Source organism: Astatotilapia calliptera, chromosome 2, assembly GCF_964374335.1.
Source record: "Astatotilapia calliptera chromosome 2, fAstCal68.1, whole genome shotgun sequence".
NCBI classification, from domain to species: domain Eukaryota; kingdom Metazoa; phylum Chordata; class Actinopteri; order Cichliformes; family Cichlidae; genus Astatotilapia; species Astatotilapia calliptera.
The window spans coordinates 33,751,142-33,779,108 of NC_137423.1; the positions used below are offsets into that span (position 1 = coordinate 33,751,142).

Below are 27,967 nucleotides of genomic sequence, written 5' to 3' on the forward strand. Positions count from 1 at the left end.
GTAATTGCGGAAATACTTATGTGATTTAACCAAGATATTCCACTTAAAAAACACTTTGAGGCTCTCTTCATTGGACCGTGGTACTCATTTAGACTTAATTGTAGGCAAGCAGTAAAAACAAAAATATTCTCTCACACAGCTAACTAAACAGACCTTGAAATACAAAGCACACAGCCCAACATAGCGCTCAGAGAGACAGCGGTTTAATAAAAGCAAACCTTTTATTCTAATCACAAACACAACACAGATACATTCACATAAAAGTGTCCAAAACAAGGCAACAAATACAATTTAAGTTTCCCCACTCAGGGTCAGACCTCGGCGCCAAAAGACTACAGATCCCAGAGTTATGAAGGCGGCTGAGAGTGAGGTGAGGTGTTTGCGTGTGTGTGTGTCACAACTTTACAAACAAAAAGTACTCTACCATTAAATAAAATGTAAACATAAAAACAAAAATCGCTCCATTTTAAACAAATGTGACGCAAACTAAAAATCACTGGAGGAAAGCACAGCCAGGGTTAAAGGAGAGATTCACTGTTTTTAATATAGTTTACTTTAAAATTATACTCATATCTTGTTATCTATATAACCAAATAAATGGCCACTTCCTCCTGTCCTTAACAGCAAAGCATTTCATAAATGGCTAAGCTGAAATTAAAATTGGAAGCTGGACTTGTAAATGAAATTCCCTCCTTTTGTTTCCTTTTGATTTAAGCTCACCTTTCTCTGGACATTTTCTAACCTATAAACATGAACTTTGGATGTCCACGTGGTGGGTCACACCAGAATGTAAAAATTCATGTATTCATTCTAGTGGATTGCAGCAGGTACTGTACTTGCAACATAATAATTCTGCATTTTCTTTATCTTTGGTCCATTTTTGGCCCAAACATTCTGACCCACAAATTTTATAACGGAGGGCACAATCATCATTTATTATCAAAGTTGCATTATTCACTTTTATCTAACTTCCTTAAAAGTTGATACAAACAGAGAGTCAAGGGTATGAATATATCTTCAGAAAAAAAAGTGTTGGTCTAAGGTAAAAGAATAAACCTGACTATCTGATTATAATGCTATCCAGGGAAACTTTGGGTCCTGTCAGCCACGTGAGTGTTACTTTGACACATTAACACCACCCTTAACATGGTTGCCCATCCCTATTACATTGAGAAAACTTCTCTAACAGCTCGAGGAGCATGGCAAAGTTTCCAAATTTCCCACATCTAAATCCAATTAAGAAGCCGCAGGACATGCAAGAAAAATCGAGATCCATGGAAGCCCCACTCAAATAATCTGCTGTCAACATCCTGGTGCCAAACACCATGGACACCCCAGAGGTCCAGCGTCTGTGCTGAGAGCTTTGTTGAAGGCAAGAAGGGAACCTTATTGTGGCTGAACTGTTTACAGTGACATAGCCAAGTAAGATATACTAATATGCAAGTTAGCATGGGTGTTGGTGTCATTTTGTCTGTTAAGCCAAATGTCAAGGGGGTAAACAGAAGAGCCGAGAGAAAACAGAAACTCTCCAGGAACTGTTCTGACTGACTGGCATCCACACAGCCAGCTGGCACGCAAGTAGCTATCGCAACACAAAGAAAATTTTATGAATTAGTTCTGGAAATATGGCTGCAAGTGTCTAGAGTAAATATTCCACAGAGTCAGAGTCTGTTCAAGGGTCATACCAACCTTTGGTACCAACCTTACCAAACTTAACTACAACATGCAACTCCTTCAATGTACGTGAGGACCTGTGAGTATAACTTTAAGTAGAATTAAGAACCTATCCTTTACCAGATCAAATCCTGTAAACACAATGGTGAAAATCTGCTGTTTTAGGGTACATAACAAACTTGACATTTCTCCCAACTCAACTACAAAACGATTTACATGTTATCTACAAATGTGCAAGAGAAAAAAGAAAATAAATTAAAAGCTATTCATTATAAGACACCAGCTTAGTTCATCTAATTCTAACAAAGAAAAGCTTCACATGTTTAGTTTATGGGAATTTTGTTTTGTGTAACTACTGAGAGTGCTTTAGTGTAAGACACAGAAGCAGAGCGGGAGAGGGAGGAGAGTGGGAATGCAGTGTGTATCACCATACATGGAGCGGAAACCAATCCAGGTTACACTGAGTCATAGACAAGCTTATCCCAGTCTCTCTCTATCCCCCCCACACAGAGACAAACAGAAACACCAAGATAGGGACACAAAGGTGCAAATTCACAGCTAATAAGTCATACACTCACACTATGTTTTCACACATTTTTTTCCTAACACCTCCCCTCTACGAAAACACATTCAAGTGTCCAAAAATAAGCCACCTGAAATGGTTTAAAGATTCAAACATATTTGCCACAACAGGCCTTCCTTGGCTTGACCCTTTTGAAAAACAAACTTATCTTGACAAGTGCTTGTTTAGAAAAACACCAACTAGGCACCGTTTCATGCAAAGTAAGAACGGGCTAGGCCCATAACTTAATTCTGAGTTACGAAAAACTAAACAATCCCTTTGGAAAAGTGGTTCAAGAAACATCAACAAGCATCACTAAACCACCACCTCAGTACCTAAATATACAGGTGGGTGTAAAGTGACACCATTGTGATGGACAGCAAAGTCTCCATGTGGTAATTTGTGGATAAACTAGAGGCCATTAAAACATTTTTGGATCCACAGGGGAGGTGTTTATTCTGTCAGTGCAGGTCTAGTTACCTGCACACACACGTAAATAAGTCCACAGCTGATTGCAGCTTTTTAAACTGCTCCTGTGTTTGTTTCAATGTTTTAATTGCTTTGAGTCTGTTGTGCAGCGGCTGTTGTCCATTATTCAGGTTCATGGTAAAGCCAGGGTGAGTCAGGTGTTTCCAACAGGTCTGCAAAAAACCTGTATGCAAAAACAAGAACATTTAAGGCAGTACTTTAGTCCTGGGTCAAATTCACATCCCTTTCAACCGATTCAACCAAGTTATATGGAATATCTCCTGATTTTCCTTTGTTATGATAAATATTAAAGGCTGTGATGATTTTTTCCCTGTTTAGAATAAGAAGCATATTTTAAAAAAAGGTGTAAACCACCAAAAAGACGCATGACTCACATGGTGATCTTGTTAAATTAAAAGCAACCAGATAAGCATCAACATTTGTTTCTGGTTTCTGTATTTCACATAAATTCTAAACTATTGGTGCCTGTGTGTTTGCACTAAGTAAAACAAATTAGCTTCAAACCTGAAAAACAAACAAACAAACAAAGCAAAACAAACAACAAAAAGTAGTGACAATACAAGTATTAACAGCTTTTTCCTTAAAGTAAGTGAGATCCCTCTGCTGGAGACAGGGAGTCATCACATTTGCCCAACTTATCATGACAGATTTTCATCTTCCCCCTATAAAGTGAATGAGAGAGACTAAAATATGCAATTATGGACCAGACATGGGTGTTGACCGAAGTTTGAACCAATTAACCTTTAGAGTTGATCTGGATCTACTTGATCCAAGGACTTGGAGGTATATTCTTACTACCTGATTTTTTATTTTATTTTTTGTTAATATCTTGGGATGTTAAATCTATTTGAAAATGTTTTTTTTTTTTTAATAGTGTCTGGAGTTTACCTCTTGCTGTGTTTTAATCCGTCTCGTCCTGTTCTGCGTCTTTCTGGGAGACAGGTACTACAGCGGTGCCCAACAAACCTCTTCTCACAATATAGGGACATGCAGGACCACTGGGAATGTCAGCAAAACCTAAAGGATGGAGAGGGGAAAAAGACGGAGGGTTAAATAAAAGAGTTAGTAGAAAATAGATCAGAGCGAGAAAGCACAGAGACAAGGAACACAAACAGGAAATCCACAGGGAATCAAACACTCAGAGACTGTATGTACTTATGAATATCAACTGGTGACTCGGCTGTGAGAAGAATTTTGTACTAATTGGTAAAAAAGTTTTACGCAACTCCCTCCAAAATAACTTTAATTACTTTTCCATATTTCACTCTACAGGCCCACAAACAACAAAGTTACCTTTCATGACGACTTCCGGCAGGCCGTAGGGTTCGTATTCTGTGTCGTCAAAGGCAGCTGACAGCTGCGTCCTGTTGCGGCGAATTCTTTCAGCCAGACGTGCCGGGTCAGCCGGGATGGGGAAGGAACCAGAAAACAAGATTTTGTCTGACGCCGCCTCCGCAGATAACTGGACAGGAGACACAGGAGGGGAATCCACTGAACCTTGTTCTTCCTCCTCCTCAGTCTGAGTGTTAACACATACTGTTGAAATGCCACGAGGATTCAAACTCTCCTCTGTCTGACTGCTGACACTTTTCATTTCTATCTTGACAACGCTGTCTGAGGAATTAGTCGTTGTGTTTAGTTTGGCTTCTGTTTTGGTCGAATCTGGCTCACAGACTTCGCCTGAGTGATGTTGAGCCATTTTCTCCAATGTCATTTGGATGAGTTGACTGTCTCTTCTTACTTTTGGACAATTATCTGACCATTGTGTGAAGTTAATCTCCTGGTTTTCTTTTTCAGATTCCTGAGTCAAGAGACAAAACAAAGTGACTGAAGAATTAATAATTCATCTGGTAAACAAATAAACGCATATGCCTAGGATAAAACTGAAAACCATTGCATTTTATTCAGTACTGAGGGCAGACAGGTGTTTTAAGTTCAGGTGTAAAAGTACAAATGCTTTATTTTATAGGTAAACAAAACATCTATTTTAAATTTCTCTAATATGATAAGAATTGCTATTTACAACAGGAGCAGCTCAGTTCTGGCCCATTTATTATTAAAAATAAATTTCCCCAAATATGTAGGCTTACTTCTCTACAGAAATGCCTTTATGTGCACTGGCTAAAAGACTTCCTAGATCCCACTAGCAATTATCTGGAATTATTTAATTTAAAGGACTCTTTTTTTTCATTGTAATTTACACTAAATTACATAATGACAATTAGCCGTCTGGTACATAAGTGAGTGACAATTTATAAAAATCACCTGGTCAGCCGTGGCAGTGTCCTGTCTGTATTCTTGAAAAATTTCAGCAGTTTTAAAGGGATGGAGGCTCTTTGGTTCCTCAAGGTTGCTGTTCTGCAGTCTTGTGGTAAAACAAGCAAAAGTTAATCCCAGCTGATACCTGTACAAATATACTTAATATATGCGTTTAACACACACAGACACAGAGGTGTGATCAGTTACAAGTTATCTCTGTGATTACAGAGTGTTGTGTGTTACCTGGAGAACAACATGCGGCCCTGAAGTCTGTTGGAGGAGCAGGAAACGAGTAACTCGTCTTCTCTGATGACTGTGATGGTTTCCTGGCTCTTCTGTCTATCCAGTGTGGGTGTCTGAACCGAATCCTGAACAGGTAGAGTTTGAGGCGAGCACTGGGTCATCTCATCTGTTTGCTCCTGGTTTGACTGGGACTGTGTCACAGCAGAGGTCAGTTCATGGGTTTCACATTCCTCAAATGTTGGTGCTGTTTGGGAGGCCAGTCTCCATACAGCAAGCTCCTCTGCCTGCTGCTGGGTCTCCTCAGAGAGAGCTCGTACCCTTATCTGCAGTGCCTCCACCTGGACAGAAGGAGAATGACAGTAGACTGAATCAATCGGACATAAAACTTAAATATAAAACAAATAAAATCCACAATATTATTAAAAAAGTAATTCTATATTCAGCAATACAGATCTTATTGAATATTTTAATGTCGTAAATCATTTGATACTCAGTACTGCGAAAGAGTCGTATTAATTTGTCCAATTACAATTTAAGCCCCTAAAAATAGGGGAGGGTATCTATAAATATTTGCAATTTCTAAATTATATTTTTGTTTAAGCCCTTGAGTAGAAAGACTCTACTTCAACTGGATTTTAACTGCTTTATATAAAATCTACTCTGGCAGCGTACAGAGCCAAAATGATGAAAATCGTGCCATTACCCAAATATATCCACTAGTTAAGACTACCATCTAGCGTCTCGTTCTCCATTAGCCCACCTGTATAATTTTAAGTCCTATACAACTAACCTATTATATTTTTGTCACTTTTCATCTTTTCACATAACCGAAGGAGAAAAATCACTGCCGTTACCCGTTGTTGTAGTTGAGTTACATGCACCTCAGACATTTCCTCCAGGTCTTCTTCAGTTCTTGTGTTTATTTGGTCTTCCTTTTTTAAATCTTGTCCTTCATCTTCTTCCTCATTCATACTTGACTCCAGTCCCTCAGTCATGACGTCATTCAGCAGACTCAGTGTCCCGTCTTCTGCCAAGCAGGACAGTGCAGCGTTTGGTGTGTTTTGGCTTTGTGTTGGATCCTCTTGATTTTCAGCGTCAGTCTGTAATGTCGGGTTTTGTGCGTCAGAGATGGTCAGGCCCTCAATTCTTTGTTTCAACAGCTGATTCTCCCGTCTGAGAGTGAGCAGTTCAGTAAGGATATCTGCTTCTTTACCGCTTTGACCGCACTGAGTCTCTACCATCACACAAGCAGAGTCAGGGTTACTCTGAGTTTTGTTCGAGTCTATAGATTCAGGATGCTGGTCCCCTGTTTTATTAGCTTCTTCACTGCTATCAGGTGTTGCCGTTTGAGTATCACATGTCTCTGGCTGACTTGCCTCACACTGTGCTTTCAAGTCACTCTCAGGCAGTGACTCTGCAATTAGACAGGTGACTCTACTCTCCATTTCCTGTTTTAGTGAGAGCTCTGAATTCTCCACCGGCTTCTCATCTCCCTGTTCTTCACTTTGTATCTGTTCCTCCACCTCTTTGACCATCATCTTCACCTCATCCTTTTTATCATTCTTTAGTTCATCCAGCTCTTGCTTGCATTGTAGTAGTTCCTGTTTTTGGCTTTGGAGGGCGCTCTCCTTCTCTTGTAGCTCAGTTAGAAGGCCTGCAATGTGCTGACTCTGCTTCTCAAAGGCCATGGTCAGCTGCTGCGTCTGACGTGTCACCTGACAAGAAGAGAAGGTTGAAAAAAAAAAAGAAGAAGAAATGATGACTAGAGAAAGTAAAAAATACCACTGGGGTCTGCACTTCACTGGTCACAGCTCACAGCACAAAACACATTTTAAAAAAGCAAACCAAAGGCCTTTTTCTTAACCAATCTTACTTCCTTGAGGAAAAATGTGTATAAATGCAGTGAATTTGCTGTTGTAAATTTAAATCATTATGACCACTTGTAAATCAGGGCCACACAGAGACTCAGGTCACCTTACTGGATATGCAGAGTTTACTTTGCTTCTATCAGAACTGATCTTTACCTTCTCAGATTAGCACTGAACTGATACCTGAAGTCTTCTTATCTATCTGCTCGGGTTGCATTTAAACAGTTTGCAACTGTTTTATTGACTCCTATACTTTTCTGTATTTTCTTTTTTACTGCCTGCTTTTTGTTTGTCTTTGACTGGCAAATCTTAATTAACTCTTTCGTAACCTTTAGTGGCCATCTTATTTCTTAAATAACTTACAGAAGGAAGTAACGTTTGATTTTTTTTTTTTTTTTTTTTTTACTTCAGTGAGATCAGTGATATCCTAATTTTAATATTGTGCTTTACAATAACACGATTCATACACTGCTCAAAAAATAAAGGAACACTTTATTCTTTTTTTTTTTTACCTTCAGGACTATTAATTTGGTCGGTTAAGTAGCAGAGAGGGAGACGTGCAGTTACGCTAGGAGTGCTGGACAGAGCCATAGAAGGTTGTAACCCATCAGCACCAGAATCTGCTCCTTTGTGCAATGAGGAAGAGCATGTGCACTGTTAGAGTGCTACAAAATGACCTACAGTGTGCCAACTGATGTTTTCAAAGTGTCCCATAATTTTTTTGAGCAGAGTATGAATTCAAGATTTAGCGATAAACGAAAGTACAGTGATGAGACATGAATTAAGCTGTTCAGAAGTGCAGAACATTCGAGAGTGACTGTTTAATACAGAAATACTTAGGTTTGAGAAATTTAGTGCACTAATCTCTATATCCAGCATCATTTACCTGGCTCTGCAGGGCCTCCAGTTTAATCTGACACTGATTAGCACGCTCTGTCTCCTTTGAATTCTCATTCTTCAGTCGCTCCACCTCTTTCACCAAATTAGAGGCTGTAGGCTCAGCCTTCTGGGGGTCTGAGGCTATTTGGCCCATCTGAACATCATCTGACAGAGGAGAGTGCTCGGCATCTATCACATTGCTCTTTTCTTGGATGATGCCTGCTGCTGTCTGAGAAACAAGCATGTTGTGTTGGTTGGTGGACTGGCAGAAAAGGAGGTGCTGCTCTGGTGAAGGCAGGAGTGCGTGGCCACAGCTATTGATGTTGGAGTTGAGCTTGTCATCACGAAGAGTCAAATACGTCAGGGGAGTGTTTGCATCTGTGTGCTTCTCTTCTTGTGTGTGTTTTCTTTTTTGCTTCAGTTCTTCCACTTGAGCTTTAAGTTCTGCCACCATCATGCTCAGCTGTTCCTTTACATTAGCATCTGTGTTTATTATTTGGCTTCTCTCCTCTTCCTCTCTCTTTTTTTCTTCTCGCTCTAAAGCCAGCTGAGCTTTCACCTCCGCCAGCTGTTTTTTAAGCTGAATATTAAGCTCTACCATTTCACTCTCCCTATCTTGTTGTTCTTTGTTTTTCTCTTCCTCCTGCTCGCTTCCCCTCTCCTTTACACACTCTATGTCTGCCTCCAAAGCAGTCATCGCCCTCCTCAGCCTCTCTGTCTCAGCTCTTTCAGTCTCCAGTTGTGTCTTCCATTCTTTTTCTTTCTCCTCTTTCTCTGCAGCCTGGCTGGTGTGTTTGCGGCTAAGCTGTTTAAGGCGGGTCCTGGCTTCTGTCTCAGCTCTTCGTTGGGCTTCCAGGTCCTCTAGTCGTTTCTGCAGTTCTTCTCGTACATCTTGAAGCTCTGAACGGAGCATTGCATTCTCCTTTTTGAGGTCTTCAGAGGGAACGGTCTGCTCAGACTTGAGAGCAGGTGTCTTTTCTGCAGAAAGGGTCAAATTTTGTGTCTTAGGTGAGTGCTCAAGACTGATCATTCTATCAAGATCTTTAGCGTTAGAGTTGTTGATGGGAGTATGAGAGACGTCACATTCTATTGCCTCATTTATAACTTTGTTCTCCTCTTCATTAATTTTCCCTTTGTCTCCTGCTCTCTTTAAACACTCTGAGGAGTCTGGGGAGATTAGGGCACTGATGTGTTCCGAGTCAATTCCTTCTCCTGGCTCTCTGTCAGAAGAATAAGATGCTCTGATATCTGTCCTTCTCTCCTGTGCATCCTCTTCTTCCCTCCTCTGCTCAGCTCGGTTTGAAGAAGGCCTCTTGGTTTGGGCTGACGGTCGAGGATAATGAGATGAGGAAGACTGAGATGAAAAACTCTGTCCAACAGGGCAAAACTGCACAGATTGTGGAGGAGGTGCTGACTTTTGCTCTAGAATTAAAAGGAAAAACATTTTTAATATGTACAAACAAAAAAACTTAATAAACATGTGCTCTCTTTCTAATAAACATGTGCAGTAGTGGAAAAGTTAAGTGTATTTTTAAAAGGATAACATTCATCTATCACTAACCAGCAGGGAGCAGCACTGGGATAAGACTTATGCGTGAAAGACATTGAGTATATAACTGTCATGCACAATCTAGGATTCACCCTCTTCAGTAATCAATCTCCCTTTTTTGCTGCACAAAATAATAAATTACTACAGGGCAGCATTATCACAATAAGCCCACTAAAGGACACCAGTACAACAAGCTCATGTTAAGCATGTGAGACTCCAAAACCCTGACTCTTGTGGAGGGAGGAAAGACAAGATACTCCAATCTACCATGACTAATAAACAGATTTGGCTTCATCCCCACAGTTTATGCCTCACCCTGTAGTTCTTTCAGGAGACACAGGGTGTCAGCTCGCTCATCTGCAAGTCTCCTCCCCTCCTCTTCCAGAGCTCGCTCTCGCTTCCTGCTCTGCTCCAGAGTCACAGCCACGCCCTCTGCCTCACGCACAGCTTCCTAATGCAAAGAGCAAAAATAGTCAAATGAGGTGGGATGAATCCAGTCAAATCAAACTTACTGATTTTTAAGTGTTCAGCTTAGCTGGAGGGAATCTTCATGACCAACGATGGACTTTTAAGGCCTCTTTTTTCAAATATCTGTCAGAAAATTTGATTGATTTCCAAAATATGTCTGCCATGACATCTTTAATGTCAGTCTATATTTTCGACCTTGTGATATTTGGACTATAAATGTTATCAATTGTGCAAGAAGACTGCCAGATGAGGACATGCTGTGTGTAATATAAATGGATTAAGAGCAACCCAAACACAGTGTCTCAACAGCTAGAAACCACAAACAAGCTACAGATAAAGGCAGTATTAGTACGAACTATGTTGCAAGCTTATGAACATGTAAAGAACTGCTACAAATTCTAAAAATGTGGGCGTTTTACATCTTCTGCACTCTCAGCTTAGCGGGGTGCAATACAATAGTAAATGTTAATTTGGAACCTGCACAACAATAGCAAATGTCCTTGCGCATCAGAAAGGCTTTACTAAGACTTTTAATCATGTAAAGTTCATTCCAGGGCCTGTTGGCCAAGGTAAGTCAGTGGGCACTAGTGGGCACTACAACAGACAGCCATTCAAAGGCTGTTTTCTTGTATTTGTGTCAGTGTTGATGTGTGTAGTATTACAAGTATTACAAGACACAACTAAATAACAGTGAGGATAACGCTAATCCGATATCTTTAATAAAACATAATGATGGAGCTGGATCCACACTTATTGACTAACATATGGCACATAAGATGGTCATTACCCATTGCTCATCTAATGAATAATTAATGCAGGCCCTGACTCCTAACAACGTCTGCATGTATCAGTTGATGATCACTATGTGTTACCGTCAGTTTGGCTTGTGTCTGTGCTTCTTTCTTCTGGCTCTCCTTCAGCTGTCCCTCCGTCCATTTCAGTTTCTCTTTCAGAGTCTCCAACTCTTTCTCCAGCGCCTGCTTCTGTAGAGAAAGCTGACAGAGGGAATAGCGAAATAGTGAGAATGAATCCAAACAACACAACAGAGAAGGTATTTAAAAAAAGAAATTAAAGTAGGGGGAAGAAAAAGCAAAAACAATAGGAGAACTGAAAAAAAGGGAATGACTTGTTTGCCTTGTTTCAGGTGCAGGAATCATAGCCAGTGAAGGGAACAGGAAGCAGGACAGATATCGATGTGTCTAACATATCCTCTGCCTCTCTCAGGGTTATCAGCAAAGACTCAAGTAGATTAGCTTCCCACCAGTTCTCATCTAAAAATTCTACACGTTATACTCATATAACTGTATATATGTAGCAATATTGTAATGTACTGAGTAAATTATTTGCTAATTAATTATTTTTAACTTCAGTGTAGCTCTTTAAAGACAAACTTTTTTGTATTGGTCACTAATTAGTCACTTGGTTTTGTTACAATATTGAGTGACCCAGTAATTCTCAGTCAATGAAATGTCACATGTAGTTTAACAACCAATCAAATCTGAAAATATCTGATACTGATTTTATCAGCTCACTTAGTGAATTTCAATATATGTAAAAAGAATTAAAGAGAAACTATAAAACACATTAATCAGGTATTGGATTCTCATAACTGAAACTTCATGCATGCACAAAAAACAAAAAACAAATAGTACGACGCAAATTCCACAAAGGCCTGTATAAAGTGCTCATTACCTGCAGCTGAATGTTGCTGACCTTGTATGTGAAACTATGCTTCTATTGTTAATTTACACAGTATAGCTTTATCAGATACAAGATAACACCTGTGTGGTTCACAAAGAGCTTACAATAACGTTTAAAGGACACTAGTAAAACTGAATAGCTATTGTTAAGACGGTATTTATATATACACAGAAGGTTATGGACTAAATTTATTTTCTTAGAGATTTTTTTTAATCTAATAAAAAAATTAGTGCCACATCATTCCTTTATGTTAAAGACTTCCAAAGTATAATTTTTAAAAAAGGTTTTTAACCACAAACAAAATTTGCACTCTGCATTCATGCAACATGCCTTAAAACGCTTCATACAAATCTTTCACCGTCATCCCACAGCCACTGTTTCACGCCTTCTTTTGCTGAGCACTCCATTTCTCACACACAAGTTCCAAGTTTCCGAGTGGTTCAAGCTTCCATAAACAAAGAAAAACTGAGCGGTCACACTGTCATTACCTTCTCTGCTCAACCTTTCCACTGGGGGAGAAACCGAGAGGAGAGGAGGACGAAGCGGAGAGGAGAGCAGGTGGAGGGGAGAGAAATCAGAAACACAGAGTCGAAGACAGTGAAAAAGAGAGAGAGAGAGAGAAAACATCACAGGCACGCAGAAAGTGTGGGAGAAAAAGTGCGATAAATTCATTGACCTTGGGTCCATATAATAAAAACAGTCCCAGGACAAGCAAAAGGTAAGATGGGAGAAGGACAGAGAAAGGAAATACTAAAAACAGGAAAGGTAATGAATGTATAATAGTATTAGAGCTGGGCGATAGAACGATAACGATATGTATCGCGATATAACTTTTACTCGATAGAGAAATTAAGCTATCGCGATAGACCTCGCCGCTCTCGTCCTCTTAAAAAAAAAAAAAAAAAAGGTCAGCCAATCTAAATTAAGTAGCGCAGAGCCGAACCAATCACAGCCGCAGCGTCACGTCGCGTGACTTGTTACGTACAGCACAAGTGCCAAGCCGCACGTGGGTTTGTTTGGGAAGCAGCCAGCGGAGGAAATGAGTGTGCCGACTAGAAAAATCAACCGAGCGTGACCGAAGAGAAAACAGATGATGGTTCCAATGCCGGAGAGATTGTCGAACGGAAGAGCCATAGAAGTTCCGTAGTGTGAAGGTATTTCGGCTATTTCAAGTCTGACAAAAAACAGAGTAGCGTGCACTGTAAATTGTGCCGAAAACAAGTCTGGAAATACAATAAACTGGTGCATGCGTCACACTGTGCGCCACGTTATTGTTTCGGTGAAATGAATTTCTACAATACTGTTTCTGTTAATTGTACTCTCTGCAGTGTTTAAATGCTTACATATATACACACAGTTACTGTCAGTCCACACATACGACTCGGTTCTGCTTCTATGCCCCAGCTTTGTTTACTTTTTCCCACCGAGGCTTCTAGACTTCTGATTGGCCAACATTTCTGCACGGTTAGGAATCTAGCGCCACCTGCTGCTTTGGCATGTTCATAACAGCGTTTTCCTTCATTTCTGCCTTTATGTGTGGACGGGATTATTTTTTTAAAACGAAAACGGAAAATCTCCGTTTTCAAAAATACCCGTGTACGTGTGGACGTAGCCTCAGTCTCTGACTGGAATCGCTAATTCGTCATTCGGGTTTTTTTCAGACTAAAGTAACTGTTAAAAATGTTTGAAAAGCTAAGCTATACAACAAGGAGAGATTGAGAATTTCCTTTTAGTTCTCAGTTTATTTGATATTGACAAAAGTTAGTCAGTTTTGTCTGTTCTTCTGTAAAACAAACTAAGATTTATTTTTATAATTAATATTTTGTTTCTAAGTGGAATTGACAATTTAGTCTGTTTCGTTTGTTCTGTTTTGAAACTTAAACGCTTTAGCGGCTGCCTTTTGTGTAGTTTGCAATATTTGCCCTTATTTATCTGAAAAAGTCTCATGTTCCTTAAGTACATCTACCCTGTTGAACTTATTATGGGAAATAAATATTTAAATAAAAACAAGCTGCTGATTATTTCACATTTTACTTGTGAGCAACAGCACATTTAAATCTTACAAATATAGTTATTTGGCTTATATCGTGATAGATATCGTTATCGCCTGAAATGAAAAAAAGATATCGTGATATGAAAAAATCTCATATCGCCCAGCTCTAAATAGTATAATTATAAATAATAGCATAAACAAAAACAGTATGTCATATCTTTTTGGTCCTTGGTTTCCAGTGCTGATAGCAACTTTATCTTGATAAATGCATTTGTATGCATGTTAGAGGACTTGTTGGTCTGGTTAATGTGTAATATTTTGAGCGTATACTTGTACATGTGTGCGCATGTACCTTGTCAGCCTGTGCCTGCAGGGCATTGTGGAGCGTTCTAGCTTGTTGAAGCTCCTGGTTGAGCTTATTCACTTCCTGTTGATGCTGCTTCTCCAGACACTGCCTCTCCTTCTGAAGCTCTGTCAAATCCTAGAAACACACCAAACCCCCCCCCCCCCCCAAAAGAATCCATCAATCTATGGAAAAAAGGAAATCAAATGAAAAATGATTTTCCCTTGCTTTGATGTTCATCTCACCCTCTGATGTTGTTTCTCCAGCTCTTTGGTACGCTGTTGGTGTTGCAGTCTGCTGCTTTCTGCATTTTGCCTCTGACACTTAAGCTCCTCTTGTAGTTGCTTCAGTCTTTGCTCAGCTCCCGACGCCTGTCATGGGAAAACATATGCAGCTGTTTACCCGAGTTTTGCTCTATATGATACATCTGATATTACTTAACATCAGGTACATACTGTTCAATGTCAGTGAAAACTGATGTGTTTGACTTCTTATCACCAAACCAAATCTTTTGCATTTAATTTGCTTATGACTTGAGATGATTAAATCTCTGAGAATTTTGTCCTGATGCAAACCAAAGTTCCAACTTATAGGCAGTTTTAACACATACACTCCATGTGTGAATATGAGCATAAATTGCTGTATGTCTCTCTCTGGGCCCTCTGTTAGACACGGGTCTTGCCCAATGATAGCTAGGATAGGCTCAAGCCACCCACTACCTTGAAATTGAGAAGCACTAAAAAAGCTGGATGGATGAATAGATGGAGGGCATAAAACACTTCATAATGCTGGTTTAGCTATACAAATAAACATTATTACTGTTATTATTCATTTGTGAGAACAGCTCTAATCATTTAGCACTGTTAATGGAAAAATTACTGAGGTTTTTCCTCGTGAAAACAAAGCCTACAAAAGAACTCCTCCCAAATCACAACACTGTAGCAGTAAGATAACTTCGTGGGTTTTAAATGTGTGTGCTTGCGAAAGATACTGCAGTCACACAGTAACTAAACTGTTTAAAATGGCCAAATGTTTGTGTTTATATTTTGTAAAACATAATTATGAGTGACTTCCAGGATTGCATTTATATCTTTTAACACATCTGTTACATTTTTTTTCTTTGGTTGACTTGCTTAGTTTATTTCAGTCTTTCAACTGTGATTCAGAACGACCTCACACTGAGATGGTATTAATTAAATCGGGGAAGCACAACCTCACAACTTATTCGTACCAGATGGTTTTAGGCTGCTTTACAGCACAACAGGAAAAAGGACCACCATTTTTCCAGTTTTTTTTCAAAGAGCATGTTAATATTTCAGGGAAGACAAATGTTTTGATAAATAAGATCAACACCTCTGCCATGTCAAAAAAAACACCAGAGCATCAGGAAAATATGGAACATTATCACTGAAATGAGATGTTTGTTTTCAGCAGTAGTACTAGAAGCACCACTACCTGTAGCAGCAGTATATGTGCATGTGTTTACCCGTTCACTGTCCTGGGCCATACGTGTCTGTGCCAGGCTAAGCTCATTGGAGACTTTCTGCAGGCTGAGCTCCTTGGCGGCAAGCTCCTTCTTGGTTTGCGTCATTTCGTTCTGTATGGACTTCAACGTCCTGTCCTTCACCAGCAACTCCTCTTCCAGAGAAGACATACGGCTTTGACTTTGAGGCGACACTGACAGATGGACAGAAAGAAGTATGGTTAATAATTTCAACCATCCATTTTCGTCCACTTATCATCCTGTTACCAGAGAATGTTTATTAAATTCTGCGTTAGTCTCATAGAGATAGGAGAAAATTTATAAGCATTTGTTAACTAATATTTATACTTTTTTTCCGAATTTAAAGAGCACCTTTAATTAAAAAATAGTGCTCACAATCAGTGAGCTGGGATCATAGAATGGCAGAATGGTGGCTGAGTGGTGGCTGAGTGAGTGGAGAGTGAGCAAGAGAATACAGGTGAATGAATAATTGCAAAAACAAACAAATCCATTTCCATGACCATTAAGAATATCTTGATTTCTGATAAAACAAAACAAAACAAAAAAAAACTGATGGCTGACAGTCAACAACACTTAGGGTCACAATCTATACACACTGATGCAATGAATCAAAGTTATAACTCTATATGATGCACTTAGATCCAGCCTGGGGAGGAGACTGATAATAAGGATAAAAATCAATTGTGTGCTTGTGATGCATTGTCAATATTTTAACTGTCCCATTTTACAATCTCTCCAGGCATACATTTACCTACCAAAGACATAAATATAATCACATTTTTTTTCCATTGCTAATCTAAAAAGGAACAATGTTTTTTTGCTACATACAACCCCAAGTATAAATCCTACCCAGTAGCCAGAATAAATCCTAAACTGTATGTTCTGTTATCAGGAGAAACATGGCTGCAAAAAGGCACACCTAAAGTAAACATTATAACCCCACCCCCACCCCTCATGCCAGTGTCCCAGCAGCTTTTATTGTTTCATATTGACCTGTCTCCTTCCTCCCCTGAACAAACACAAAAACACCCGGTGAGAGCGACAGTGTTACATCACAACTACAAACTGCAGTAAGAGTCACTCTACATCATGAAGCCGGCCTGGGAGCAGGCAGAGGAATCTCTGGCCATTCATTTCTACACAACCGCTTATGTAACGAGTGCAGCTGAGGTTACACATGTGCATGAGATTCATGGTGACAACACTGTTCACTTTTACTGATGTTGCTGTCACTCTGAGGTAAACCAAAACTGACAGAATTTCGTCATTTGGACAAAGCTTATAATAATATTTTGAGTGAAGTGGGCAACACATTTCAAACAGAGAGACCTCACAGTGTTAATTATGGCACCTGCCAGCAATTTTATCTATTGTTGTTATTATGTAAATTAAACAATAAGAGTTCATCTGACCTCAGTTTGCTGTACATCTGTCCTTTATTTAAATCTTTATTTGGCTTAGAATTAAACCCTTCAGTATAAACTGACCATTCGCTTTAAGTGTTTGCTGTAATAAACCCAGGCCCTGGAATAGCCTGTCTATAGACACAAGGTTGGTTAGCAATGTCAGCACCAGAGGTTGTACTATAAAGAGAGAATAATGGTATAATTATGGTAGACTGGCTATTAGAAAGGAGTTTTGAAAATAACAAACTAACAAAGTATGAAAAGATCACAGTGGTAACACTTTCTGGATAATCATAGATAAAATCAAATAATGCATGCAGCATGCACATCAGTGAAAAATGAAGCAAATGCAGTGGTGCCTTAAAGCTGCATTTTTTCAAATGTCCAGCAGGAGGGTGACTCCTTTGGGTGACCTCAGTAAAAACTTTCCTGATGACTTTACAGGCTCAATAACTTGTTTCAGATCATCTTACTATTAGACATAAAATCCATGAACTCCTCCTACAAGATAGGAGTGGAGCAACCAAACTTGACAGACAGGTACATTTCAGGCCTCTGAAGAATCTTATCTATATAGGATCATGGATAAGATCAGGTCATGATGTTGTCGAGAAACCTCAAAACAACAGGCTAAAATTACATTAATAAAGTAGAGCAGCACAGGAACACCCTGTTTTTTTAAATCTTCAATTTAGTTATTTACAAGCAAGAACCAACACCCCTATTTCTTTTACTTGACTTATTGTGACTAAGTATATAAGTTTGTAAAAACAAACAGACCAAACAATATTGCTGCATGGGCATGTACTAGTATTATTAGTATTATCCAGTTTGCACATTGACTGACCACTTATCAATAATGTAAGAGTAAGAGTTCGCATCCAAGATAGGAAAAGTGAAAATATTCAGTTTGAGTGATTTAAACAGTGTGACATCACTGTGGCTATATCAACATAACATGCCTTAATGTACGGTAGGTTAAGATGATTTTATTTTACTTTAAATATATTTTATAAGGGTGACACAGTTTAACAAATAAAATACAAAACACGAACCTTTTATGTATTACATAGAGTTTCTACCCATTACTAGTTTCAACTGTTGCACGCAGTTGAGACTGGAAAGACTTTAGATTAAAACTGGACACAAGAGTCACTGGCAATTTGCTCTAACTGTGATATATATTCTCAGCTGAAAGCAGGCAACCTGTTGAGGCTTGCTTTAGTGTTACCACCAAAGAAAACCATGCAGTCTAGTAGTGCAATCTAGATGTTACCTACATGGATCCCGATTTGCTGCAGTCAATTTACATTTCTTTGATTGAATCAGAAATTGAAGTGATTTCTATGCATCGCTCATCATGGAACGATATCAGACCAGGGTTTAAATTTAAGAGCTCTAATGTTCAGCTGTAAAAAAAAAAAAAAAAAAAAAAGAAAGAAAGAAAGAAAGAAAGAAAAGAAAAAAGAAAAAAAAATTAAAGAGTCAACTGACCCCTTTTATGCAAGCACGAACGAAGCCTAAGGAACCAAGCCTAGATTAACTAGATTAACAAAGACAGTTGGTAACCACTGTTATCGTAGAGGGGATTATATAAATACATACATTTTTAGCACTCTCCAAATAGGTTTTAGAACCATAAAAAAATGTCATAACTAAACAGTTATGTTAACTGAGTCTTCATTCACTGAAGCATAAAAGACATTTTTTAAATTGAATTTATAGACATAACAGGACAATGCATAGGTTTCTCTAAAACAAGGTAACCAAGTTTTGCCTTTATTGGGAAAGGAAAAATTGTGATTACCAAAGCAAACTCTGATTGTAGTTTTAGATTTTGTTAATTTTGCTAATGTAAAAAAGCCTGGGTAATATTTAAAAAAAGAAGAAGAACAAAAAGTCAAATCTGCTCCTTATTAAGTTGCTGTGTGTGCTTTGTTGCTGAAGACTGCAGAACATCCAAATGAAAATCTAAACTTTGAAATCAGAGGGTGGTTTCACAGCAGGGGTACTGAGTTAAGTAGATAATAGCATATCCATACTGGCTCCTGTTGTTATGGTAATCCAGCTAGGTTTTTAATCTTGTTTTAGGATAAATGCTGCTGGCCTGAGTTGCGTGCGTATATATTTGTAATTTGCAAATGGATAACACAGAGTAATTCCATCCCCACTCACTGTCTGTCTCTGTCCTGCGGTCCTTCCCATAACCCCCCTGCTCTGACAGATGATTTGTGACATCAGAGGACGGCATCAAAGAGGGAGAGGGCGGAGGTCGCCTCCTTGCTGCAGGTTTTGTGTCATCCCGTTCCCATGGAAACACACCCAAGGGAGTGGAGAAGGTGTCCGATTGGACGGGTGAGTGGCTGTGGCGTGTGCTCTTGTGTTGTTGTTGTGGCAATGAAGGTGTGGGTATCTCAGAGAACTGAAGCCGCTGCTGAAAGGATGAGAGAGGGTTTAATCAAAGACAAAAAAGAAAGAGGAGCAGCATGAGCAGGAAGAGGCTCGACAAAAACAAGGCTCAAGGACTCAAGGTTTTACAATCAGACTAATGCAACTAAGAATTACTAACTGCTGTTTTATTCATAACTCAAGAGAAATTGCTTCAGCGTGCACAGCACCTTTAGTATATTTCAAATGCTGCTTCAGGATGAGAGATCGTAAAAGAAAAGTCAATGTTCAGATGTAAGAGCACAGACTTGCTGTTACATTTTCCTAAAACTTTTCTTTTGCCTGCCAGACCTGTACAAACAAATGCAGCAGCACACTATGATGAACGTTGGGAAATAATACAAGCAGGTGAAGCAGGGCATAATTTTACTGAAACACTCAAACCAGCAATAACTTAGTAGCTTGTCTGAGTAGTGAAAGCCTGTAACAGCATATTCCTCTGTACAAAGTTTAAAAAAAAAACATTCCACAGAAGGTGCACTGAAGTACATATTATTATTGATGAACCTGGGACAACGTAATTTGTATTAAACCCATAAATAAAGTCATACTTCTTAAAAAAATACTGGTCTCATTTTTTAGGAATAAACTTATAAATTTCTCACCTTTTAAAGTTTTTGGTCTTCAGTTAAAAATGTGTATATAAAGTTAGATTTGGTCATCCTTTAAAATTTTTGATAACACTGCCAATCTTATCCTTTCAGCTGACTACTAGAAGAAAGAACCTTGCTGTTAAACAAAGAGCTGTGAGCCAAGGTGTTGTTTTTAACATCTAAATTTAACCAGAAAAAAACTCCATTATAAGGACAGAACAACTTTAAAATACGAATTCTTCCTGTCCTTATCACAAGGCCAGAATGAAATTTGAAAAATACAATAACACCCTGATAACAGACACTGATGCTCTTTAACCTACTATAAAAACTCTTAACTACATTGTCATGTTTAAAAATAGAGAAATAAAGTACAATGTTGTTTCATCTGTTTTTTTTTTTTTAAAAGCACCATGTGCTGCAGTAGTTCACATTTAAGAAACAGTTACAGCCATCTGGGCCACTTATTTGGAAAGACTTAATTACTTAAGACTAAAAGGAAAACTAATCAAATAAGGAGGGATGTTTTGCTTTGCTAATAAGACAGTTAAATCCTCCAAGTAGAGAACATCAGCTTTCAGCTACAATCCACAGCAGTCTTGGATTAGCTTACACATAGCTCAGTGTGAGAACATGTTCAGACTTACTCGGATGTGAGGAGCCCGGCTCTGCCCTTCATCTCTGTGCCCCTGTTTCTCTTCCTGTCGGCTCCCTACAGGGCAAAAACAAAGCATATGGACTGAACTTAGTACCTACAACCGATCACAAAAACTGAACAGGAACAACAGCTGTAAATTACCAAGTGGTTTAGTGACGAGAGGAAAGACAAACAAACTGTCCTTAGAGAGTAGAGGGCTGGGAAAGCAATGTAGCTCAAGGGGGTTTATTTATATCCACTGCTCATTTGGGACTCTGGTGGTTTAACTATTTAATTCTCTTAACTGTAAAGAGTTTTAATAAAATATTAGAAATAAACTGCCATAGAGATTAAACCAATTAATAATTTTACAGTTTAGAAAACTGTACCATTGTGTTCCCAGGGCAAGCCTGTATTCCAGCAGGGAGTAGAAAACAGAGAGGTATCTGGTGACCTGATGCTGTTCTGCAGCTTCTCTAGCTCGGCTTCCAGCCTGCCACAGAAAGAAGACACAGAGTGAAAGAGTTTAGAGTGGGAAGAGAAATGGAGATATTTCTTACAGGAAATGAGGGCTGAGGTCAAAAAGTCAGATTTGCTTAGTAAACATCCTAGCTGAAGGACGAGATCCAGTAGTATATGCAAAAACAATGATAACAGCTGGCTGAATTCTCTACAAACTGAGAAAAGCTGTTCCTTCAAAATGTGGTTTAACTCTTTTAGTCAAGGTTACACTAAGCTATCACTTATGAAAGAAAAGTATGCCCTCCCACAATTCATAGCAATATGTGCCATCCAACAATCATTTAAAAAAAATATTAACATAACTCATCATGTACTGTAGATGATGAGAGAGCCTTCAGAATTTTAGGTTGAGGAACATATAAGCAGTTTTTTTACTGACTGGTGAACCTCTGCTCATTTTTACTTCCGAGAAACTGTCAATTCACCTAATTAGTTCAAAATGTTCCTCCAGCTGTTGCTATTTAGAACCACCCTTCTTAACCTTTTTGATAATCAAATTCAATATAAGCTAATATAAGCTAAATAGTAAAATGTTAAAGTTGAAAAATATGACATTTTCTATGTTCTACTGTCAATAAAAATGGGCTTATGAGATTTGCAAATCATTGCATTCTGTTTTTATTTACATGTATATGGTAATCAATAGTACTTTTCTGTTTTATACAATAACCTGGTAATATAATGAAAAATCAAAGGGGATAGAGCTTTCACAGTTGCAGCTCCAAGACTGTGGAACAATATGCCACCGCATGCCAAGCAGGCTCCTTAACTTGTCATTTTAAAATCTTGTTTACATACTTTTATTCCCTGGCCTTTGACCCAGTGTGATATGCTTACTGTGTTTTTAAGTTGCTTTTTATGTAGTCCTTTATTGTTTAACTTCTACAGGTCTTATTCGTGTCAGGTTTTGTTTTTTTTTACCCTCTGGCCTCTGTTCATCTTTTATGTTTAGTTTTATTGTACAGCACTTTGGTCAGACCTGTTGTTGTTTTTCAAAAGTGAATTATAAACAAAGTGGTATGGTAACCATAAACAGTTAGTGTACAATACGCCAATTAATTAATAAATAAATAAATAAAGCCACTTGTATGCAAATTACTGGAACAGAGCAGAAGAAAACATATCTAACAATTACTTTGGCTAATGCAAGTATCAGATTGAATAATATAGGGACTGTACCCAATCAACATCCAAAAAGCTGACTGGGACATCTCCATTTAAGACAGCTTCCTATACTATCAAAATGTAATGTCTATTGTCTGATTTTTAGTGCTGCATGTGCTGCATGCAGTTCCAACAATCAGTTTTAGTTTTACCTTCCAAATCCCCCCTTTTTACCCCCCCCCCCCCCCCCCGCCCCCTTAAGACAGATTGTATTTAACTATCAAGTTTAATTCAAACTAAGTTATCCTAAGAATACCAAACGTCACTATATTTCAAACATTCAGTGAAAACAATACATAATACCAAAACCAGATGAATTTAAAATTGAGAGAAGCTTCTTGCCTCTGTGGTTTTTAGCTCATGCTGACCTTTTGATTTCCTGGGTGAGTTTGTTGTTGAGGGTACGAGCAGCATCTAGCTGGCCCTCCAAAGAGCAAACTTGGGCCTGCTTAGTCTGAAGCTCCTGCGTAAGACGGTCCCTGCTCGTCACCGCTGTTGTGGCCTCATCCCGAACGTTTTGGAGATCTCGCTGCACCGACTGCAGCTCCACACGTACCTCCTCATACTTGGCAGAAAAAAGGAGGAAAAAGGAGAGAGAGGGAGAAGTATATATTTAATGATTATTTAAAGAAATCCTGCTACAGATGACTCACCCTTCATGACAATATTTGCACAATGTTATTTAGAGAAGATTAAAATTACAGGAACTGCATTTCCTTGAAGAGCAACATGTAGGTCAACTTTTTCTCTACATAAAATTTCTTGAAAAGCTAATGCATGATTTTATTCTTTTGTGTAATTCCGATGAAAAAGTGTGCATTTAAAGAAGCACTCGTAAAAAAATACTAATTTCCTACAGATTATGTAATTTTTCTGTGGTCTGCCTAAGCGCTCAATGCCACAGCAGGTGGCAGGAGCAGCTTCCTAAGCCAGTGCCAGTGGATCCATGGTCAGCAGTCAGTGAGAGACTGAGCTCTCACTGATCACAGAGATACTACTTGTTAAATTTTAGATAACTTCCAAATTGAGCTTCCAATAAGAAGATTTCCTAATGTTAATCTAGATTTAGCATATTGTTTTTGGAAAAGGCAGCATTACATCAACCATAATAGGTACTAGGTGGTGCAGTAGTTAGTACTACTGTCTCACAGCAGCAAGGTTCTTGGGTTGAACCTGCTGGCTGACTCCAAAAATCCAGTCCAGTTCAGAAGCATGACAAAGTTAGATGATTTCTTACAGCCTTAACTAAACTTGGAAAGTCAACAGTACCAAATCACAAAGTTACTAATACTTGTGTTTCAGTTATTTGTCATGTAAATTGTGTGAGGAACAGTATAAGTGTTCATACTTTCACAGTTTGCTTCTCAAGGCTTGTATGGATGTTGTCCAGCTGCAGCTGTTTCTGCTTGTTTTCCCTGGACAGCCGTTCATGATGGATTTGCAGCTCCTTCACCTTTTGCAGGACCCGTCCAGACAGCCCTACTGTCCAGTCCTCCTCAGCCCAGCTCATTTCTTTCTGCCTGGGCCTGAACGGGTGGGAAAATTATATCAAGAGCTTGAATCAAAGTTCATTTTTATTTTATTCCCTCAGAAGAAAACATTTCCTTTTTAAACTGAAAGGTCACTTGGTTTCTAAGCACTCGGGGTGACAGACTGTGCATGGCTTCACAAGGCATGGTACTACCTAACCTTTCCTATTCATAGTTGGCTGATCCAGAATAAGACAGCTTCTAAAGACATGGGATTTACCAGAACAAAGAGGAAGTATAGGCCATTTATAATCCCAGTCATATACTTATATGTGGCCTGTGTTATAATTAGTCATAAAAATGCTTCCTACCACTAATTTGTCAATCTACTTCTACAATTTTTTATATTTTTTATTTAACATGAACTGGCCTATTAGTGTGGCAAGAATAAAGGAAGGTTGTGAAATCCATGCATGATTAAGTTTCAATCTTTCATATATAAACAAAACAATGTAGGTAAATCAAATGCAAATAGTACTACAGTATAATTTATTACGAGTCATACCTAAATCAACTCTGCTGCTAAAATAAATGTAGTAACTTGAAGGTTAAGTGCGTATGCATGTGTTGGTACAGAGGATTCAATTGATAGCATGTATATCTAAACAAGCTTCAATCATGTCTGCCTTTGACTCCGTCCTGTGTTGAATGTTGCTAAGGCTTTGAACCCTCAGGAAGAAACTGGTTGTCACTGTTGGGCAGCTGTGACTCAGTGTTTCCCAACACAGCCTTCTTGCTACGCTCATGCATCACTGAAAGCTGAAAGTAAATATAATCTCTCTCAAATTTCAGGTTTACGTCAAGGTTCTTCCTCAGACAATGCCACATCTGATGGCTGTTTTAAAGGCTCTTGTTCAAAACATTGCATTTGCAAGCACTTTGTTAATACAGACAAAAAACAACAACATCACCTGGACACGGATAAGCAGAATTAAAGATGAGAGCATTGGAATGAAGAAAAGCCTGACTGAAATGGCCTGAAACAAACTCACAGAGGTTTATTAAAAGCTCAGTTTGGACTTGCATTACAGCCTCAAGGCTGTCAACACCAAACTCACATAGTTTCTGTCATAGCATACGTGTCACGTCACTAATTACCTGCTTCCTGGCAGAAATACCCGACTATGACTGAGAGGAGCCAGTCACATAACACCCAGAGTGACTACAAAGACTGGACAATAACACTTTTGTACAGGGGACTTAAGTGTCTTTTCAGTTTCATTAGGATGACACGCCAATCTGAGCATTACTAAAAACAGTATACTGGTGCACAAGCTGAGTAGTGTTAAAGGCAGCAACTATCAATTACTTTAAGTAAGGATTCATCTGATTAATCACTATTAAGCTATAGTTAATATTTTAAATTACTCAGAGTGTAAGTGTCCCCATAAAAGTAAATTAACATTTCTAATCGATAAAAATATAACATAAAAGAAAAGTAGAGTTTGAGAAGCCTCGACCTGGGAGGGTTAGGCAACTTTTCTGTTTGATAGTTCAACATCGTTCATATTACTAATTACAGGTTCTAATCAAAGACCATGACCAGTTGTTAACTGCCAGGATTGGGTTAGATCTGCAGGTGATCTTGAGGTTGAAAATCTGGTTTTTCATGCAGTGCTCGTTTCACAATACAGCACATGACTGTCAGGGTGAAATTACAGAACTTTTTAGTGTTTTTGTTCCACAGACAACCTAAAGTCAAGAAAGAGTCAATAGTGGACAAGTGGTCTCAGGCACATACAGTCCTGTGACAAAATTGTCATAGGACTTTATGTACCACTAGGGCTGGGCCATATCATACCGTTCACGGTAATACCGGTATAATTTTGGGCAACGATAGCAAGATGAAATATCGCGTTAGAATATGGGTAAAACGCGCATGCGCAGTGCCTTTGTTTTCATACGCACATGTCGGAAAAAGCAAATCGTTGAATGAAACGGATGAACCAGAATTGGTTTGTAAAAATGCTGCAACTTCAGTGCGGAACTGGTTTGGCTTTCGTCCGTCAGATACACAACAAAGCACTATTTTTGGTAGAGCATGCTAGTGGGCTGTCGTTATCGTGTTTTTTGGAAAATACGGCACACTTAAAATCAATCCTTTGATTTTTCTGAAAATCGACAGTGCCCCTTATAATCCAATGGGCCTCATGTATGAATTCTGGTTGTGTTTACTGACCTCGAAACGATTTTATGTACACGGCGCTCGAAAATCTGTCAAATGTTTTAGTACGACTTTGCTAAGCTACGAACCTGCACCGCTTGATGGATTGTCGGAGCATTACGGCTATCGTAGTCAGGAGCCTGGCGAAGTGATACGTACTGAGCTTCAACATAATGTTACCGTATTGTGTGCGTATAACCTCTTTTTAAGTTTTGTGGATATTATACATGGTTATGCTGAGGATATGTCGGCCAATTTCCACTGGAAATGCCTTTTGGTTAAACTTTCAGTAAGGAATTTGCATTTGCACTGTTACATTTTTATATAACTTTCATGCACATAAAAAAAACAGCTGCTTGTTTAAGTGAAAATACATAGATTTATTTTTTTTCACTAATAAAGTTGTGGAGTTGTAAAGTATTTTGTCTAGTGTCAGTTATATCGTTATCACAAATTTTCAAATGTATATCGTGATAAATATTTTTGGTCTTATCGCCCTGCTCTATGTACCACTATACTTTCTTTTTCACATGATAGTAAAACATCATATGTTGTCTTTCCCCTGCTCATATCTATTTCCTCTTCTTTCAAGATGGAGAAAGCCATTCAATATTTCATCTACCACAAGTTAGAAAACAGGCACCAACTTCAAACTAATAATTAATACAACAAATTATTTTTTTCTTTCCACTTTAAAACAGGCAGAGAAAACAGAAGGCCTTATACAAAAAGTAATGGCATGACAAAAGAAAGCAACTCTTTAAAAAACAAACATCAGGGGATTAAAAGATTAAAAGACCATGATCAAACATGTGATGTTAAAGAATGTGATCATTTTATGCTATTGCTCAAGACACCTTAATAAATAAAGTATTGAATGTCAGTACACAAAAAAGAGATGAGATATACAATTAGTACATTACAGCAGATAAAATATGAATACTACATTCGGTCGTACTGATCCATTATAATGTCATCTGATATTTGTTATCTTTGCACTACATTTAGAAAGCAATTTTATTTCTGTTTTATTTTTCTTCTGTTTATACTTATCTGACTTTAATCTGTATATAACGGGAATATTTCGTTTGTTGTATTCTGTTTTATTTCACCGAGTCACACCATACTTATTTAAGTTTATAAGTAGGCGTTTGGAATTCAACGTTATAGCAACTAAAAACGTCAAGCTTTTGGAATAACGTAGATCTCATCGTAAACACAACCTACAACAGAATACCTCAAATAAAATACACGATTACAAAAACAAAACAGCCCCATAAAGGTAGGATAAAACAAAAATCTCAAAGATGAATGTTATCCACACACACTTTGGAAATATAACCATTAATTTCTAATTAGGGACAAACGCACGTCGTCTCAGGCAGTCTCTTAATGAGGTGGACATGTGCAGATGTAGCACAATAATGATAATAATGAGGAGGAGGAGGAGGTGGTGGTGGTGGCAGGGAGCCAGAAGCTGGACCCTGGCCTGATCACGAGGTTCAAAACTCAACGAGAGAAATGACAACTTCAAACTAAATCTCACTTTAACAGCCACGGAGGTAGAGAGTGAGTAACAGCCGCAGTAAGACCAGCCGAAACTAACTTTTCTACCGCCTATTAGTGTTTGTTGAGCGCTGAATGACACACAACTGTAGCGATGATGCTACCAGCTAGCCACGCAGTAAAGCTACTTACCATTCACTACTTCAGTTACAAAGGGCGCCAGCCGCCGGGGAGGCGCACACACGCAGGCGTGACAGGGCTCTGTTCCCGCTGTTAGAACCAGGCTCCGGCTCTTCACTATTCGGCCAAGATACGTTTAAGTTTAAAGCTAGAGGAGCTAGACGTTAGCGTTGACTGACAGTTTTCATAGGTTGAGACGAGATGCCGCACGTCTCGTGCAGCTGACAAGCCGGAGTCGTTGTGGCACGAGGCGGAGCGGGGCGGGAGCTGGTGACGTAGAGGCGGA

At 38.8% G+C, this 27,967-nt stretch overlaps 1 protein-coding gene across 2 annotated transcripts; it reads right to left on the reverse strand.

Annotated features, from left to right (window-relative positions):
• Nucleotides 1-202: 202 nt before the first annotated feature.
• Nucleotides 203-27,967, reverse strand: LOC113007315 (uncharacterized). 2 transcript variants are annotated; one of them, XM_026143758.2, is made up of 18 exons: nucleotides 27,694-27,967; nucleotides 23,651-23,828; nucleotides 22,671-22,867; nucleotides 21,006-21,109; nucleotides 20,627-20,691; nucleotides 19,114-19,369; nucleotides 15,515-15,705; nucleotides 14,274-14,399; nucleotides 14,038-14,166; nucleotides 10,864-10,986; nucleotides 9,839-9,974; nucleotides 7,982-9,396; nucleotides 6,082-6,942; nucleotides 5,228-5,565; nucleotides 4,991-5,090; nucleotides 4,019-4,526; nucleotides 3,614-3,742; nucleotides 203-2,888 (listed from the first exon to the last, which is right to left on the reverse strand). In XM_026143758.2, the coding sequence occupies exons 2-17, from the start codon at nucleotides 23,810-23,812 to the stop codon at nucleotides 3,627-3,629; spliced, it is 4,827 nt and encodes a 1,608-aa protein (XP_025999543.2). In that variant the 5' UTR covers nucleotides 23,813-23,828; nucleotides 27,694-27,967; the 3' UTR covers nucleotides 203-2,888; nucleotides 3,614-3,626. The 2 variants fall into 2 exon arrangements, with proteins under 2 accessions (XP_025999543.2, XP_025999534.2); XM_026143749.2 differs by having other exon boundaries at nucleotides 19,114-19,372; nucleotides 27,694-27,966.

Excerpts from the sequence above, each read along its gene's own strand:
- LOC113007315 (XM_026143749.2), bottom strand. The coding sequence starts at position 23,812 with ATGAGCTGGGCTGAGGAGGACTGGACAGTAGGGCTGTCTGGACGGGTC. Across the intron at positions 22,868-23,650 it reads TTGAGAAGCAAACTGTGAAA|TATGAGGAGGTACGTGTGGA; the intron begins GTATGAACACTT and ends TTTTCTGCCAAG. Across the intron at positions 19,373-20,626 it reads GCCGGGCTCCTCACATCCGA|CAGCGGCTTCAGTTCTCTGA; the intron begins GTAAGTCTGAAC and ends TCATCCTTTCAG.